Source organism: Indicator indicator, chromosome 29 (assembly GCF_027791375.1).
Source record: "Indicator indicator isolate 239-I01 chromosome 29, UM_Iind_1.1, whole genome shotgun sequence".
Lineage (NCBI taxonomy): Eukaryota > Metazoa > Chordata > Aves > Piciformes > Indicatoridae > Indicator > Indicator indicator.
The window spans coordinates 220,570-239,582 of NC_072038.1; the positions used below are offsets into that span (position 1 = coordinate 220,570).

Consider the following 19,013-nt stretch of genomic DNA (forward strand, 5'->3'; position numbering starts at 1 on the left):
AGTGTCTCCCCACCCTCACTGTGCAGAACTTCCTCCTGATGTCCAACCTAACTCTGCTCTGCTCCAGTTTCAAACCACTGCCCCTCATCCTATCCCCACAGCCCTTCTGAACAGTCCCTCCCCAGCCTTCCTGTAGGACCCCTTCAGATATTGAAATGCAGCTCTAAGGTCTCCCTGGAGCCTTCTCTTCCCAGGCTGAACAGCCCCAACTCACAGCCTCTCTTTATAGGAGAGGTTCTCCAGCTCTCTGATCATCTTTGTGGCCTCATCTGGACCTCAAACTCTCCAGCTGAGCACCCAAACAGGTCATGGTCTACACCATCACCAGACATCACCAGAGGAACACCCCACATCCAGTCACAGCAAGGCAAGAGGCTGTCTGGATACTGAGGTGGGTTAATGGAAGTCAAGCACTTAAGAAATTCTGTTCATGTGAATGCTTCTGACTGAATGAGGTCAGGAAGCAGTTAATGGTAACTGCAATGATTTATGGGGTGCCAGTGAGCTGCATACAACCAACTGTGGGCAGTGGACATCCTCCAGGAAAGCTGGGGCCAGAAGAGATGTGGAAACAGCAACATTTTTTAAATAGATGTCAATGTTTTTAATATTTTATAGTTTAACACAGGCTATTATTGTGGAGGACATTTTCCCCTTCTACTCAGCACTGGTGAGGCCACATCTCCAATCCTGGGTTCAGTTTTGGAGCCCCTCACTCCCAGAAGGGCATTGAGGGGCTGCAGCATGTCCAGAGAAGGGCAACAAAGCTGGGGAAAGGTCTGGAGAACAGGGCTGGAGAGGAGAGAGAGCTGGGGACATTCAAGACTGGAGGGGAGGAGGCTGAGGGGAGACCTCATTGCTCTCTACAGCACCCTGAAAGGAGGTTGGAGCCAGGTAGAGGTGGGGCTCTTCTCTCAAGATGAATCAGCCTCAAGTTGCACTAGGAGAGGTTTAGGTTGGCCATGAGGAACAATTTCTTCCCCTTGAGGGTTGTCAAGGCCTGGCCCAGGCTGCCCAGGGCAGTGGTGGAGTCCCCATCCTTGGAAGGGTTTCAGAGCCATGGAGACATGGTGCTGAGGGCCATGGTTTAGCAGTGGACATGGCAGTGATAGGCTAATGGTTGGACTCCATCTTAAAAGTCCTTTTCCAGCCTGAACAATTCAATGACTCTGATTCTGTTAAGCCCATTGGATTTCTAACATCTTACTTTTCACAGTGTTTGAAAGCACAATTCCTCCATCCCATCCTAATGCACTGGGTACAGGAATGGGAGCTTCTACACACACAAGACAGACTTTTGGCCATGAGATCTCTTCTTTCAGTTTATCTTTTCTAAGTGGACAATTTCCAGTCCCACTGAGCAGAGATGATGCCATTTATCTAGGAACTTTTCTGATAGTAGCCTGCACCTCCCATTCAGACCATTACACCAGAGGCACTTTGGTGACAAACCAGCAAGGTGTGGCAAACCTCCACCAGATCCAGAACATCAGTGCTCACTGTGCACTTAGTGAGAAGCCCAGTTTGGTTTCACAAACACTTCTGTCAGCCAGAGGAGCAGAAGGTTATGGGTTTGTATTCATTAGCAGAGTTTGCAGAACATAGGAATATACAAAACAGGCTTTAAAAGGGAAATGGAAGAGGCTTGCTTGCCATCAAATGAGGTTCTGACAGAAGAGCAGAGCTTGAAACAGCTGGAAAAAGCATCACCTAGCCCTTAGAACTATTACCAGCCATTAGCTTGTGCATTCCAGTTCCAACCAGTGTCTGTCATGTCAAGACCCAGTTGCTTTCCATTTAAGCAGAAGTCAGGTGTTTACATTCCTGATCTGTGCAACTGGCTGCCCTTTGAATAACTGAAATGCTTTTAGCAGACTTAAAGTCAAAATACAAGGAAGTTCTCCCCAGAAAGCATGATGATCTCAGGGCTGGAACAGCTCTATGAGGGCAGACAGACTTGGGAGTTTTTCAGCCTGGAGAAGGCTCCAGGCAGACCTCAAAGCAGCCTTCCAGTATTTGAAAGGGGCTACAGAAGAGCTGGGGATAAACTTTCTACAAAAGCCTGGAGTGACAGGACAAGGGGTAATGGCTTTAAACTAGAAGCAGGATTTAGATCAAGCATTAGGAAGAAATTCTTCCCCATGAGCATGCTGAGGCACTGGAGAGAAGTTGTGGAGGCTGCAAGCCTGGAAGTGTTCAAGGCCAGGCTGGATGGGGCCTTGAGCAACCTGCTCTAGTGGTAGATGTCCCTGCTGCAAGGGTGGATGGAACTAGATGATCTTTAAGGTCCCTTCCAACTCAAACCATGCTGTGATTCCATGATTAGCCATCAGGAGCACTCCTGCCCACTTTGAGCTCTGGCTGTATTTTTGACATGCTGTACCACTTCTAGAAGTGCAAAGCCAAAGAGAATCATCCTGCTCTGAAGGGAAAGAAAAAAGCTCTCACACCACCCAACCACTCTCACACCCAACCACAGGGAAAGCAAAGTGGCAAAAAACAACTTCAATACCTGACAGTTCTTTCCTTCAGCTCAGCCATGAGCCAAATCAGGTAGCAAAGCCAGATTTTAAACAGAAGCTTATACATGCCCAGGGAGCAGCTTTCTAAACCAATACATCGTTGAAGCTGCAGTACAGAGAGATCAGGATGGAGGAAATGCCTCATCCTGCACCAGGAACTCCAGGAAACCAAACCAGATTCACCATCTCCATCTTAATGGCCTGAGACCAACAGCAAATTATTTCAGGCCTCAACTGTGGCTCTCCAAAGCACCCAAGTATTCCTCCCCTCCACGTTGTCAATGCAGCATCTGTCCTCCTAGCATTTGATTTTCAAATCATAGAATTGTTTCAGGTGGAAAAGCTCTCTAAGCTCATCCAGTCCAACCACCAACCCAGCACCACCACGGCTGTTAAACCATGGTCCCAAGTGCCATGGCCACAGGTGTCTTGAACACCTCCAGGGATGGGGACTCCACCACCTCCCTGGGCAGCCTCTTCCAATCCCTGACCACTCTTGAAGCAAAGAGATTTTTCCTCATCTCTAACCTAACCCTCCCCTGGCACAATTTCAGGCCATTTCCTCTCCTTCTGTCACCTGATACTAGGAAGAAGAGACCAACCCCCACCTCACTCCAACCTCCTTTCAGGGAGTTGTTCATCCCCCCTGTCACTCCAACACCCTTCCACCAAAACCAGAGTCAGTTCAGGTGTCTCCTCTTCCCAGGACTCCCTCCAGCAGCTCAGATAACAAAAGTCACTTCTCCAGCAGGGCTTCACACACCCCCCACAGCAGCAAACTGACACTACAAACCTCTAAGGCATGACCAAAACTGCTCCTGACCCTCTACAGCTCTAGCAGAGCAGGTTGAAAACTCAGGACAATGATCTTCTACACTCAGATACCATATTCGACCATGAAGAGTTTGGAAATGGTTCATGAGGATCTCTAAAGCTCACAAAGCATGACAGGAGAACTACTGGAGCAGTGATCTTGCCTATCATAGCCTGCTACAAAGTAATACAGTAACAGTGATCCTGAGAACTGAATAGCTTTACAAGGCTGGAGAAGAGAAGGCTCCAGGGAGACCTTCTGGTGGCCCTTCAGGACTTAAAGGGGCCTCTAAGAAAGCTGGGGACAGACTTTTGAGCAGTGCCTGTTGTGACAGGACAAGGGGGGATGGTTTGAAACTCAATGAGGAAGATTAAGACTGGAGAGAAGGGAGGAATGTTTGACACTGAGGGTGGTGAGAGCCTGGCATAGGTTGCCCCAGGGCTAGAAACACTGCAGGTCAGGTTGTCTGGGGCTGTGAGCAACCTGCTCTGGTTGCAGATGTCCCTGCTGACTGCATGAAGGTTGGACTAGATGAGTTTTAAAGGTCCTTTCCAACCAAAACCAGCAAGGGATTCTATGACAATCACCTTCTTTCCAAATCTTCACAGGACCTCCTAAATCTTTGTGTGTTCCTCCTGGGTACCCTTACACTGAGCCACCTCCAGTTTCCAATCTACAGCCAAGGACATTACCAAAGACATACTGAAGCCAATGTGGCAGCTGCCCACCTTCAAGCTGAGCAGGCAGAGTATCTAGAACTTCATGTTCCCTAAGAAGCTGAAGAATCAAGTTGATAAGCATTTGAGGTAGCCAAAACCCATGAGAAGCTGCCACTGCAGCAAGACATGAGAGCAGTTTAGGGTATCAGTGACTGGAACGATACATCCCTGCCATGAGAAATGGTGATATCCCTAGAAAAGCACAAAACTTGGACAAATTCAGCTATGAAACACAAGGAAGAGTAAAAACTCCTACCACAGGGAGAGGTGATGAGAAAAACAAAAAAACAAAACAGCTTCCGTAGATGGTTCTGCGAAGGTGCAGCCAACACTCACACCTAGTGAAAGCCAAGCCTCAAATATGAGCTGAGGACATCCTGAGGCTCTGGAGGATCATGCTTAGCCAGTGCTGGGTTAAGGAGAAAAGTCCAAGTGCAAGAGGGCACAATGATAGATTGCACTCATCCTCAGGAGTGAACTCTTGCAAAGAGTTTGCAGATAGCACAACTTCTCTGGGAACAGCTTTTAACATGCTCCCCAATGACCCTGAGAATAGACCTCAAGGCAAAGAAATGGAATAGGAGATGTCAGCAGTTGAGCAGGAAGTGATTTCATGTCCAAAGCAAAAGTGGGGTCACTATAGTTTACATCCCTGCCACCCTCCTCAGCAGCTCTTGTACAAGAGCAAGCTCTCATCATCTGTCATGACCAGAGCAGAAAGACAGGACCAAGCACAGCATTATGCTTTCACAAGCCACTGGCCTTCCACATTCTCTGTCTGTGTTCATCTCCTACAGTAATAACACAGCTCAGAGCTCAAGACCATGCCACTTGGCAGCCATTAGAAATGCTGCAAGTTCCAGAAACTCCTCACCATCCCTACATAGATGTCACAAGAAACTCCTGCCCAGGTCATGGCAACTGGCACTAGCCAGCTTTAGTCAGCACTCCCTGTTCCCCCAGCAGTGTCATCTGGGAGAGGCAGATTACAGACCCATGACTGGATCCACCAGCCCAACCCCTCAACTTGTTTGTTTCCTTTCTAGGGACTGAAAGGAAATGTTTCTGCTTTGGATGAGTCTTTCCTCTTCCACTTCCTAGAAAGGCAACAGTGGACACTGCCCACTGGGAATGAAGGGAAACCAAACCAGACTTGACCACCATAACTCGACCACCTGAGACCAACAGCAAAAGATTCCAGTTTGGTTATTATGGAAGTACCATCTGGAAATCAGGTTTGATTTCCTTTAGCCTTTAACACCTTTATACCTAAGTTTAATACCTTTATCTGCCTCCTCTCATGGCCAAACCACCATCATTCACATCATGAGCTCATTTCACTCTGGTTCCTTCCCTGGCACCAAACAAACACCAAGCAAACACCACCTGCTCGGGGCTGTGCAGGCAGCAGCAGCAGTGCCACATCCAAGAGGTTTAGGGACCCCTGAGAGGGACTCCCTCCCAGGACTACACTAACAAGCAGCCTTCCAGCTCAAGTTCCTGGTGAGGTTTCTCTCCACACCCTACTGATCCTCACCAGCCTTCAGTCTCTATTCTCATAGTAGCAACTGCTCTCCCCCTCCCTTAAAAACAACAAGCTGGCTTTTAACTTCAAACAAGAAGTTGTTATTCCAGCTGCATAGAAACATTCCTCTTGGTAACAGTAGCATCCTCCAGCAATGCTCCTGCAGGAGCCCTCCAGTTAAGGCAAACAAATCCATCAGCTTCTTGATCCCAACCAACTTCTTCCAGCCTGGGGGGCAGGGGAGGTCAGTGGTAACACACTGAGGCAGTAAATCCTCCTGTGCCAGCAGCATCTCACTGCCAAGGGACCAAGTGGTGGAGTCTGCCTCAACAGCTTAAGAATGAGAGCACAAAGCCCCTTTTTGGGAAGCATTAGGGAAAGAAAAAAGGTGAAGTCACCTACAGGACATCCCTTAGAGCCCATGCAGACAAGCAGCCAGCTGCACAAGCAGAGTGTAACTTGTCACTCAGCCAAAGGAAGCCAGTGCTGCATCATCTGCGTGCACAGCAGTGACAGGCTCCCCACACCATCTCCAGAAGCATCTGTGCCTGTGCTTACTACACTGAGCCCTTGGACTGAAGCTTGCTCTGACATTTAAGGCCTTCAGCTTTCAGCCTTCACCATGCAATGGGCTTATAATAGTTGTAATGACTTCCATAACCAGCATTGATTGCTACATATCCTGAACACTCCTGACCTATCAACTTGTTTACTTTTAATTTCCAATCCACTCCTTACTAATGATCCAATTAATTTATTTGTAAGCTTGCAGGAAGCATTCCAGAAGTATTTTTACAGCAGAGCTCTGCTGTAAAGGTCTTGGTGGAAGGCCTTAGAAAGAAAAAACCCAAAAGCCCACAGGAAAAGGAGAAGGAATCACAAATACACAAAACATTTAGATCCTGCATAGAATGTTTAGGAAGCCCAAAGGGCTAAGCTAAAAAGGTGCCCAGTTAACAGCTCAATGAAGGGAGAGTGAGCCAAGGAACCAGCAGAACTCAGTGCAAGGGATTTAAGCTTTAGAGCAAGTGTTTATTAAAATGAGCCAAGCATTTAAGCAGATGTTCCAGTTTCTTTTAAGAAAGAAAGTCTCCTTGCAGCTCTGAATGATGCTCTGACTCAACAAGTCACTATGTGAGAAGCCTGCCAAGAGACAAGGAGCTCCTCTTAACTGCAGGGCACAGTCAGCCATTGAGCATGGCTGAGGGAAGGAAGGGGTCACACAGCATCAAGGCCTTGTGATGCCCAACTCCACAGCAAGATGGGGATGAGCCAGATGTTCCAATTAGTGCTTCAAAACCAGCAGGAAAAAAAGAAAGCTTTATCTTATTGGTTTATTTTAAGCACTTGAACACATTCTTTCCTGGCCTACTACAGTGATATTAGATCCCAAAAAGACATTTTGCATTCCTGGCTCTCTCCAACCTCAGCTCTTCACAGCACAGCCTCTCGTTATCATCTACAACACACAGCAAGTCAAAACAAGATCTCTGCTTATTCACACCAGCAATTAAAGAGCAGTAATTCAGCAAAGTTGGGGTTTGGAACCTTTCCTCAGCTCCACCAAGCCATTTGATACCATTCTCTGTATCAGTTAAGCACGTCTGAGGCAAGTGCTGTAAGGAGCAGCATGAGCTAAGCAGGCAGAGCTGCCATTTCAGAGGCTATTTTTGAAAGGTGCTTGCAGAATTATTTCCAGAGCAGAATTCTGTATTATTTGTTTTATGACAACAGAGTTCTTGACCTCCACGGAGCATGGAAAAAAAGACCCTGGACTGATCTAAATACCAGGGACACAAAGTATTTATGCTAGAGAAATCAGAGCCCAGACCTGCTTCCTACATTTCAGTCAGTAAAGGAATGGGAATCAGAGAAGTTCAGCTGAATTAGCACCCCTAATGAATCTAATAATTAGTACTTACATAGATGAGCCCAGAGTAATACCGATCCTTTAAATTATGCAGCACAGAGGCTTCATTTAAACAGGTTAACTCTGCCATGTCTTCCACTTTGGAGAACTTGGGAGGATTCATCTTTTGAATGTCATCTTTATTGACTAGTGCTTTCTTCCCATTCTCTGCCAGTTCCACCAACACTTCATCTCCTTTTTCTTCCTTGATGCTGGCTGCCTCAAACCCATGGCGCTCCGAGGGAATCCACACCAGCTTCTTGGCAGTCCAGTCAGCCTGGGTGGCAGGGTTGTAGATGACAGCCCTGTCCACAAACAGGTATCTCTCTGGATCTTCCTGTCCAGATCTCTGTGCCATTGCAGAAGTGAAGGTGTCCACTACCAGTTACCCTGAAAATGGGAGAGGGGAAAAAAAAAAAGTATGTTAGATACCATGTGCTTAGTAATGAAATGAGTGGAGCTATGGCACATCACCTCAGGGATCTACCCCCAACAGCTGTGCCTGCTCTTGATGACAAATCATAAAGTCATTTTGGTTGGAAAAGACCTTTAGGATCATCCAGTCCAACCATCCTCAAGCTCTACCAAGGCTGCTGCTAAACCATGGCCCTCAGCACCGCATCTCTGCATCTTTGAAACACCTCCAGGGACAGGGATTCAACCACCTCCCTGGGTAGCCTGTACCAGTCTTTGAGAACCCTTTCAGGGAAGAACATTCTCCTAATGTGCAGCCTAAACCTTCCCTGGGAAGCCTGAGGCTGTTTCCTCTCATCCTGTCACTTGCTACTAGGGAGGAGTGACCAACCCCCACCTCACTCCAACCTCCTTTCAGGGAGTTGTAGAAGCATCAGTAATTTCTCCCATAGCCTAAAGAAGTTGCTATACAGCCCAGAGCCTCTCTTCACACAGCAGCCCTCCCAATAAACCAGGAGCCATAGAGGAGTTGAAGTGACCTATCCAGAATAACCCCAGACCCAGCACAGGAGCCTTGGCATGAACTGGTTCTAACTGTGCACCAGCTAGGGACAGACCTTGCAACAGAAGTGGGAGCTACACACAGGAGAGGTATGGATCTATTTTTTGTCCTTATTTAAGGAAGAAGAGCAAATCTAACAAAAGCTTACCAATAAATTCAACTGAAAATACACAGTGAAAATAAAATATAGATATAAATATAGGTACAATGTTCAGTGGATAGTTCACTATAGTAACCAGAAGGCAGCAAGAATCATATCCTAGAATGGTTTGGGTTGGAAGAGATCATCCAGTTCCAACTTCCCTGTCATGGGCAGGGACACCTTCCTCTAGACCAGGCTGCTCAAGGCCTCATCCAATGTAGCCTTGAATACCTTCAGGGACGGGGACATCCACAACCTTCCTGGGCAAACCTGTCCCAGTATCTCCCCACCCTCATTGTCAAATGATTTCAAACATAGATTTTCACCTAAAGACAAAAACCTGAGACACTTGGGGTTTCTGAAAGCCATTAAGCTATGCATTGCTTATATTGTTCCTGACAAACCCAAGAGTCACATCTCCACAGCCTGCTTCTGCTCTCAGGCATGGCTGCTGACATTACCATATGCCAAAAGAATGCCTCCAGATCTCACCTGTACCTTGAGGCTCAAGGCACAGCAGGGACTGATGTTAGATTTTTCCAACACCTCCCTGGGTAATTTGAAGGGGAAGGAAAAACTGCTGACGAGAGCTTCTGCAGCCTCCTTTTACCTCAGTGCCTCCAAGAGAGGCCACCACACCTAGTCACCACTGCTGTCACATCCAGGCTGCCTGGAGCAGGCAGTTTCATCTGTAACTGCCTGAGGAGCAAGAAGGTCAAGCCTGACACCTAGCACTCAGGTCATTAAATACCTTGGGGTTTTCACACACCAGCTCTTTTCTGCTGGTATTAGTTAATGGCAGCCTTCTCCAGCAGGTAACCCAAAGGGTAGCTTCAAAAGCTTTCACAAGCTGCCTTTGACACCTTCCGTACCACGGTAAGCACGGTGATGGAAGTGCTGCAATACACCCAAGCCCTGCAGAACATGTAATTAAAGACAACAGTTGTGCCTCCATCCACACATGGACATTTGTTCCATTGTCCAACTTTAATGCAAAGCAAGCATGAAGTCACTGAACCCTTCAGAGGTTTGAGGAGCAGACCGTTCACTGCAGACAGCTTCATTCAAATCAAGAGGCGATGACTCAACCTTTAAAGTATTTCAGAAGAGCCTCGGAGAGAAAAAATCAGCGAAGAAAGAAGGATCATCGAGGGGACACCCTAAGTGATAGCTGGACTCCTCCACCAGGAAAACAAAGATCTTAGTCAAGGAATGCTATGTTTGGCTCCAGAAGCCTACAAATGTATTCTCCAAGCCTCCAAGCCCAGTTCAGAAAGCTGTCTCCACCGTGCTACAGCTGAAGTTCCAACAAAGACCTGAAACACCATTGCTGCCCTCGTGTGCGGGGTGAAGGCTCGGGAAGCTCCCTGGCCAGGTATGACAGACAGCCAGACAGCCACCCGCGGTTGTGGGAACCTCCATCTCCCACGCCAAGAAGTGAAACCCCGAGGTCAAACCCCTACGAGAAAATTAACCGTTCTCGTTCCCCAGTGGAATTTAAGGCTGAAATGGAAGGACGGAGTGTCGGGAGAATGCAGCCGGCACCGGGGAAATCAGGGAGGATTTCAGGGTCACTCTTCCACTTGGGCTTTTAATTTCAGGACAAAAGACCCTCCGCAGAAGCCAAGCAAGTTGCAGCTCACTCAACCCCGGGCTTCTCTCTTCACAATGGCATTCAAATGAATACCCAAATAAGCGCATTTCTCATGCAGGAATCCAGCGCTCCCAAAAGCCGAGCAGCGCCGAAAACCCCTAGACACGCTGCGCTCCTCCACACAAAAGCGGGAAGGGGGGAAGCACCGGCGGGGCCGGGGAGAGGCATTCCCCCCGGTGCAACCCGGGCGTTCTCAAGGACAGGGGCAGCCGCAGGATCCGCGCCGCCCCCGGCAGCCGAGCGCTGATGCTCGGGAGGTACCGCGGACCCCCCCTCGCAGGGCCGCAGGCCCTGCCACCGCCCCGAAGGACAAAGGAGGCAGCCGGGACCGCTCGGTCCGCCGGGCCCCGGGAGCGGCCCCCTCCCCGCGCCCCCCGCCCAGTCGCCACCGCCCCTTCCCCCCCGCCCCGAGGAGGCTGCGGGAAAGGGAGAAAATGGCCACCTTCCCCTCACCGACGGAACCGGGAGCGACGGCGATGAAGCGGAGCGGGGCGGGGGGAGAGGCGGGAAGGCTGCCGGGGGGGGGATGCGGCGGCGCGGGCGGGCGGGCCGGCGCGGCCCACACAAGGGGGTCTTTGTGTGCCGGGCCCGCCGCCCCCCGCCCCACCCCCCAGCGCAGGCGGGCCCGGCTGCGCGGACCCGGCGAGTCCCGTCCCCCCCAGTCCCCATCCCGCCCGCCCCGGGAGCCAGGGGCCGGGATCGGGCCCCGCCGCTTCTCACCTGTGTTAGCGCCCGGCCGCCGCCGTGCCCGGAGCTCCTCAGCACCGCGCCGCTCCGCCCCCCGCCCGCCGCGCGCCTTTAGCGCCACACCGAGCCCTCCGCCCCCCGCTGCCGCCGCCGCCGCCACCGCCCCCGCCGCCTCCGGCCGCCGCATTCCCATTGGCCGACGGCCACGTCCCTCCGCAACCGCGCGCACGCCCATTGGTCGGCGGCGCGGCCGCTCTCCAGCCACGGCCATAGCAACCTCCACACGCTATCCTCCAAACCCCGCCTCCCCACCTCGCCCCGCCCTCTCGGCACTCATTGGCCAACTCCGCCCGCCCGTCGGCTCACTTCACTCCTCTCATTGCGTGCTCTCAACGCCTGTTGCTGCATGCTCCGCCCCGCGCTGCAGCACGCCCGGCGCGGGGCGCGGCGCGGTCCCGGCGCTGCAGCGAGCGGTGCGCGCGGTGCTGCAGCGCGGGGCGGGAGCGCGCGTTCCCCTCACCCACCCACACTCTACCTCCCCTTCCCGCCAGCGTCCCTGTGCTTTGGGTCGATTAAGGGTTTTTCAGGGTCCGGCCCCCTCGAGCCGGCTTCAGCGACGTAAGAGATAACGGGGAAACCGTTTCCCGAGTGCCGGGAGCGGGCACTGCGCTCCCGCCGGTGCTGGGGCTCGGGCTCGCCTACCTCTCCGCTCAGCGGTGCCCTCTGAGGTGGCAGTTTGCGGGTTCTGGGCGGGGTGGCGGGCAGCAGACAAGCACCCGGACCCCATTTCCACCTTTGCAGTGCTGGGAACTCCGCCAGAGCCCTCGGTACCCGCTCCCGGGGGTAATTAGATAATTACCCTGCTATTAAAATTAACTCCCCTGCCCTCACTGTGAGCCTGACGTGACCGCCCCCAAACCTCAGATCCGCGCAAAGTGGCTCCACAGCCCAAAGCCCTCTCCAGCGTGGTGGCCCCCGCAGAGCCTCCTCTGCCCCGGGCTGGCCCGGCTCCAGCTCATGTCTGTGGTTTTCCCCTTCCTTAAACACCATCCTGAGGCTTTTCAGAGCCAGCACCTTTTCTGGAGCAGGTGGGGAGGCAGAAGGCTGCGGTATGGGAAAAACAGACATTTACACCGTGGCTGAGCGTCTCCTGGGCTCTTGTCTCCACATCTCTTGGAGGATGGATTTGGGGTGTAACACTTCAGGGGGTGTCTCCATCCTCTCTAGATGGAGATCTTCACCATCATGATGACCTTCAGTTTTCCTTCAGTCTTTCCCGTGTTTCACTCCCTGGCTCAGAAAAGCCTCTTGGGGCCACACGTGGTCCATTCACCCTCCACGGGATGGGGACAACCTCTTACCACAGCCACGGCTTGCTGCAAGCAGGCAGCTCAGTGTCAAGTGCTCCATCACCCAAGCTGTGGGATTTGTTTCTCCGCCCAGACCAAATGCAAATGTGAGTGGCTCAGCAATTGGAGCTATTTTGGGGGAAGGAATTTGTGTCAGAGCTTTCTGAACAAGGCTGCAAGCAGAGTGAGGAGTGGAGAAGAAGTAGCAGGAAGGAGCATCAAGCTCCTTCAAGGGTAAGGCTGCCATAAGGCATCCCAGGAAGGGCTGGGGGTGTCAGGAACAGGACTGCAGACATCTCCCATTTCCCTTGTGCTTAGGAAGAAGGACTTTATATGGACTGCATCAAAAGCAGTGTGACCAGCAGGATGTCCTAAGACTTCAGCTGCAGCACTGCATGGGGTTTTGGGGCCACCAGCACAAGAACAAGGACATGGAGCTGCTGGAGGGGATCCAGAGGAGGCCACTGATCACTGAGGAGGTGATCAGAGGACTGGAGAATCTCCCCGATGGGAACAGGCTGAGAGCTGAGGCTGTGCAGCCTGGAGAAGAGAAGGCTCTGGGAGACCTTAGAGCAGACTTCCAGTACCTAAAGGGGTTACAGAAGAGCTGGGAAGAGATTTTTGACAAGGGCTGGAAGTGACAGGACAAGGGACAATGGCTTTGAGCTGGAAGAGAGGAGGCTGAGACTTGAGATGAGGAAGAAATTCTTTCCAGTGAGGGTGGTGAGACACTGGCACAGGTTGCCCAGGGAGGTTGTGGATGTCCTCTCCCTGGAGGTGTTCAAGGCCAGACTGGATGAGGCCTTGAGCAAGCTGGGCTGGTGAGAGGTGTCACTGCCCATGGCAAAGGTCTTGGAACTGGATGAGCTTTGAGGTCCCTTCCAACCCAAACCATTCTATAACTCCATGATTCTCTGACTACCCCCACAACTGAAGTATTTCAGAGCAGTCCCTGCCATTTCACTGCAACTTTGCATTTCAGGGTGGGTTGCTCTGCTCAAAAAGGCAAGCCTGGAGGAGCAGCTCCTGGCACAGAGCTGGGAATCACTCGGTCAGCTCTGCTCACCTCCTCACACAGAGCGGCTCAGGCACAACTCCTGCCGCTGGGATTTATATGGAAGTCTCCCTCCTAATTACCATTGCAGTGGGAGGTCTTGTACATCCTGTTTCACCGAAAAAGAAGGGTGTTGACTCACCAAGGCAGGTAGATGAAAGCTGAAAGGCTGAACTGGTTACTCCCCAGCTGTTTTTCCCTCCACAAGGACTGCCACTCCCGGGGCCGGGATGGCTGAGCTGGGTGGTGAGCAGCCCTAGGCAGCAGAGCCAGGCCAGCACCACGTGGACTTTGGGTTGCTTAAACACAGGCAGCCAGCGTGCCACAGCCCCCAGGGTTCACAGATTTCCCTTGCTCAGCCATCAGGTCTCCATGAGATATTCAGCCAGTGTCCAGGTCAGCTCTTCAGGAGCAGAAGGGCTTTACAAGAGAGCAGCCTGCTGAGTATTTTCATAGAAGTGTTCCACAGAATTGTTTGGGTTGGAAAAACCCTCTCAGTTCATCCAGTCCAGCTGTCACCCCAACCACCATGGCCACTAAACCATGTCCCCAGGGGCTCTGGCCACAGGTTTCTGGAACACCTCCAGGGATGGGGACTCCACCACCTTCCTGGGCAGCCCCTTCCAATCCCTGACCACTCTTGCAGCAAAGACATTTCTCCTCATCCCCAACCTAACCTTCCTCTGGTACAACTCTGGTACACTTCCTCTCCTTCTATCCCCTGAGACTAGGTAGAAGAGCCCAACCCCCACCTCACTGCAGCCTCCTCTCAGGGAGCTGTAGAGAGCAATGAGGTCTCTCCTCAGTCTCCTCTTCTCCAGACTAAACACCTCCAGGTCCCTCAGCTGGTCCTTGTTCTCCAGACCCCTCACCATTTGACTCCCTTTGGAAAAGCCACTCAAGGAGCAATGTCAGCTCCTCAGCAGCACCAGGGCTTGACAACAGAGCAGCTTGATGAGTATTCTGCTATTTTGGAACACCCACGTGCTCCAGAAGCAGCTGTGCACCTCTCAAGGTGACTGAGGTCTTGAATGGTTCAGCACCCACACCTCAGCAGGTCAGCACTTCCACATCACAGTCCTTCTGGCTTCAGGCCTAAAGCTTCCATTTTTAGGCATTCAGTGTCTTAAAAGCAAAACAGGAATATCACAGAGGGACACATTCATCAACATTGAGTTGAGTTTCTTTTAGGAAATGATTTCCATGGAAAATCTTTGAAGATCCTGTAGATGCCATATGCAGAGTGTCAGGGTTCTAGCATTAAGTTATTATTTTTATCACACAATTATTTTTATCCAGGCTGGTGTTAGGAAGGAATTCCCCAAATCCACTCAATGTCTTTAACCCATAGAGGGAAAGAGGATAGTTCTATCTGCCCTAGGGGACTGGAAAAAAGCAGAGATTGGAAAGAGCAGAAATAAATATTATTCATAAAGGATTTTTGTTTGAAAGAGAAACTCAGCTGGGTCCCTAATCCTAAAATTGCTTCCTTACCTCCAAACAGGAGGCTAATGATACCATTGCCAGTAGGGCATGCATGTGCTTAAGGCAAAGCCTGGCCCCGTGGGTGTTTCCAGAGCTGGAAGCCCAGCAGGGAAGTTAGAACCACTTAAGCTTAAAGCACTGCTTGAGACTTGGAAGACAATGGGGAGAATTCAGGTAAAAAAATGCCCAGGTCATTGGTAAGGAACCTCCCAAAAGGAGGCTGGAGCCAGGTGGGTGTTGGTCTCTTCTCCCTAGTAACAAGTAATAGGATGAGAAGAAAGAGCCTCAAGTTGCACCAGGGGAGGTTTAGGTTGGATATTAGAAGAAATTCCTTCCCTGAAAGGAAGACTGGGACAAGCTGCCCAGGAAGGTGGTTGGATCCCCATGCCTGGAGGTGTTTCAGAGAGGCAGAGATGTGGTGCTGAGGGCCATGGCTTAGCAGCAGCCTTGGTAGAGTAGAGAATGACTGGGCTGGATGATCTGGAAGACCTTTTCCAACCAAAATGATTTTGTGATCCTGTTCTATAACGCAGAGGTCTCTCTACTGCAAAGCTGATTTCCATCTGATTTCCATGCTGGCAGATGTATGCCTCTGTCCTCAGCCTGCTGTGGACATTGCTGGGCAGAAGGACTGCTGCAAGGGGAAACCACATAACCAACACCCAGCAGCTGTTTGTTCTGTCTGACATCCCCACCAGCTCCCACAGGTGTGCCAAACAACCTCCATTCCTTGATTATTGGAGACCTTTGCTTCCTGCAGAGCCTGGCAGCCTCCCTCCCTGCCCTGCTTTCTGACTGCGGCAGGTTTTGGGCACACCTCCAAGCCCTGCAGACCCAGGCCTGGCCTCCCCCAGGAGCCCCATGGCACTGCAATCAGGACATCTCAGCATCTTTCTGGGTCAGATTTTGCCTCCCCAGCTTCCAGTGCTGAACAATAGTGAGCCAGGGTTTAGAATGAGATGTTTAAACCCAGCAGCTGCCTATGCACAGGCACGGGCTGTGAGCAGTGGGGACAAGAGGACACGTGAATAAAACCCCTGGGGACTCTGATTCCAGTTCAGATCCTGACTTGCTGCAACTTTGAGTGCCCAGGGTGCCTTCCCTGCCCTCACCCACCCTGCAAAGGGAAGAAGTCTTTTGCCATGTCAGAGGCCATGGAATCATGGAATCATTTTTGGTTGGAAAAGCCCTTTCAGATCACCCAGTCCAACCATCCTCAAGCTCTACCAAGGCTAAACCATGCTAAACCATGGCCCTCAGCACCACATCTCTGCATCTCCTGAACATCTCCAGGCATGGGGATTCAACCACCCCCCTGAACAGCTTTGAGAACCCTTTTCAGAGCTTTTATCTAATGTCCAACCTAAACTTCCCCTGGTGCAACTTGAGACCATTTCCTCTCAACCTATCACTTGTAACTAGGGAGAAGAGACCAACCCCCACCTCACTCCAACCTCCTTTCAGGAAGTTGTAGAGGGCAATGAGGTCTCCCCTCAGCCTCTTTTTCTCCACACTAAACTCTAGATCCTCTCTCAGCTGCTCCTCCCCTGCCCTGTTCTCCAGACCCTTCCCCAGCTTTGTTGCCCTTTTTTTTGGATGTCTTCACTTAATTGATGTCTCCAATTTGAGACTCTTGATAAGGAAGGGTTGTTTGCTTTGCTGCTGAGTTTGTCACAGCCCATGGTGGGAGTTCCTGGGACATGTCAGTTGGGTCTCATAATGGTTTCTTTCTAATAGCAGCAAACTGAGACAATGAAGGTGAAACTGAGAGGGGCTTTGTTGCCTTTCTCTGGACCCACTCCATCTCCTCAGTGATGTGAGTGAGAGGCCCCAAAACTGAAGGCAGTATTCAAGGTGTGGCTCATTAATGCTGAGTTCAGAGGAGCAATCACCTCCCTGATCCTATATGAGATCACATTTGATGTATGATGTGTGCTTTTTAGAATCACAGACTCTTTGGGCTGGCAAAGACCTTTAAGATCATCAGGTTTGACACTTTTGCTTTCACACCAACAGAAGGCAGGGGCAAGGAAAAAGCAGAACTGCTCATGGCTGCTTTCTCCCATGGGCTCAAAACACAGAGAAGTGGAGAAATAAAAGACAAATTCCACAGTAAAGTTACTTTAGAGTAAAGATTTTTATGGGAGAAGCTAGAGAGGATTCAGAAATTCAAGCCTCCTGCTTGATGCTTGAGTTTCAAAGCTTCCTGAGATGCAATGAATTGCAGCATGATGAGGTTACTCTTATTTCTTGCAGCATGCTCTCCTCCAGGCCCCTGCTGTTTATTTTATCTCCTGTGTCAATAGGAAACGTTCTGAAACAGGAGGTGTTCTCCAGGATGCCATGCAGGGCTCAGCACCAAATAGGAGCTTCATTGTCTCACCCACCATATATTTTAGTCCAGGAGAGTTGAAAAAGTTCACTAAATCAGGAATGGAAAGTCTGCTTCTTACTCACAAAAGGGGATTGCACAATAGTTGCTCGGACAGGCTGCTGTGAACCTGATGTCAGATCAGCAAATATAGCTCCCTCTGCAGCAAATGAGTCAAGATCTGAGCAGCAGAGTAAAAGATTTGCACTCCCTCCGACCAGCCCTCCAACAACCATTTGCTCACAGCTTGTGCTGGAAGTCAAGACATAGCACAGAATCCCAGACTGCCAGGCTGGAAGGGACCCCAAGCATCACCTGGTCCAACCTTGCTGGGTGATGGTGTAGCTGAAATGAGCTGGCCCAGCACCCTGTCAAGATGAGTCCTCAAACTTCCAGTGTAGGGACCTCCACCACTTCCCCTGGGGGATGATTCCAGTGTCCAGCTGCGCTCATGGGGAAACATTTTCTTCTGGAATCCAAAGGGAATCTTCCCAGCAGTAACTTGTCCCCATCACCCCTTGTCTTTGCCATGGGACTCCTCATACAAAGAGAGTCTCCACCCTCCTGGTGGCCACCCTTTATGTCCTGGTCCATGGCAATAAGGTCACCCCTGAGCCTTCTCTTCTCCAGGCTGAATGAATCCAGCTCTCAGCCTGTCCTCACATGGCAGAAGGCTTCCAGTCCTCTGATCATTCTCACTGCCCTTCTCTGGACACTTTCCAGCCTGTTCCTCCACAGACATCTTGAGCCCCTTGAAACATGAGTGGCTGAAGCAGAGGACCTGGGATGAGATCCATCTCAGATCACCCTGCTGCAATCATGCTGGGAGTGAGACCCAGACAAGCCCAGCAGACCTGTGCTCATATGCTCCTTGCTTTGCCTCTTCCTTCCCCTTTCCTCCATCTGTCATGCTGGGAAGGAGCAGAGGCTGGGAAGGTGGAGCAGAGGCTGGGAAGGTGAAGTAGAAGCTGGGATGGTGGAGCAGAGACTGGGAAGGTGAAGTAGAGGCTGGGAAGGTGGAGCAGAGACTGGGAAGGTGAAGTAGAAGCTGGGATGGTGGAGCAGAGGCTGGGATGGTGGAGCAGAGGCTGGGATGGTGGAGCAGAGGCTGGGATGGTGGAGCAGAGGCTGGGATGGTAGAGCAGAGGCTGGGAAGGTGGAGCAGAGGCTGGGAAGGTGGAGCAGAGGCTGGGAAGGTGAAGTAGAAGCTGGGATGGTGGAGTAGAGGCTGGGAAGGTGAAGTAGAGGCTGGGAAGGTGAAGTAGAGGCGGGATGGTGGAGCAGAGGCTGGGATGGTGGAACAGAGGCTGGGAAGGTGGAGCAGAGGCTGGGAAGGTGGAGCAGAGGCTGGGAAGGTGAAGTAGAGGCTGGGAAGGTGAAGTAGAGGCTGGGGTGGTGGAGCAGAGGCTGGGATGGTGGAGCAGAGGCTGGGATGGTGGAGCAGAGGCTGGGAAGGTGGAGCAGAGGCTGGGATGGTGGAGCAGAGGCTGGGAAGGTGGAGCAGAGGCTGGGAAGGTGGAGCAGAGGCTGGGATGGTGGAGCAGAGGCTGGGAAGGTGGAGCAGAGGCTGGGATGGTGGAGCAGAGGCTGGGAAGGTGGAGCAGAGGCTGGGAAGGTGGAGCAGGACTTTCACAACCGTGCCTTCCACCCTGTGTGTGAAGGCTTGGCATGCCTTTCTCTTCCCTCAAGGAAAAGAAGGCTTCATTCACAAGTCTGTGCTTAAATCCATCCAGAATCCTGACCCTCCCCTTCCCCCTGGAAGCAGGAACCTGTCTGCAAGGTCTGCCCTCCCCCGCCTGGCTCACC

At 51.4% G+C, this 19,013-nt stretch overlaps 1 protein-coding gene across 4 annotated transcripts in view; it reads right to left on the reverse strand.

Moving 5' to 3' along the window:
* The window catches only part of MYH10 (myosin heavy chain 10), a 128,892-nt gene extending 121,045 nt beyond the window's left edge, over nt 1–7,847 (reverse strand). For all 4 annotated transcript variants that reach the window (XM_054393715.1, XM_054393714.1, XM_054393713.1 and 1 more), the window contains exon 1: nt 7,503–7,847. In XM_054393715.1, coding sequence (XP_054249690.1) covers nt 7,503–7,847 — 345 coding nt within the window. The remainder of the gene's footprint in view (nt 1–7,502) is intronic.
* Nucleotides 7,848–19,013: the final 11,166 nt, after the last annotated feature.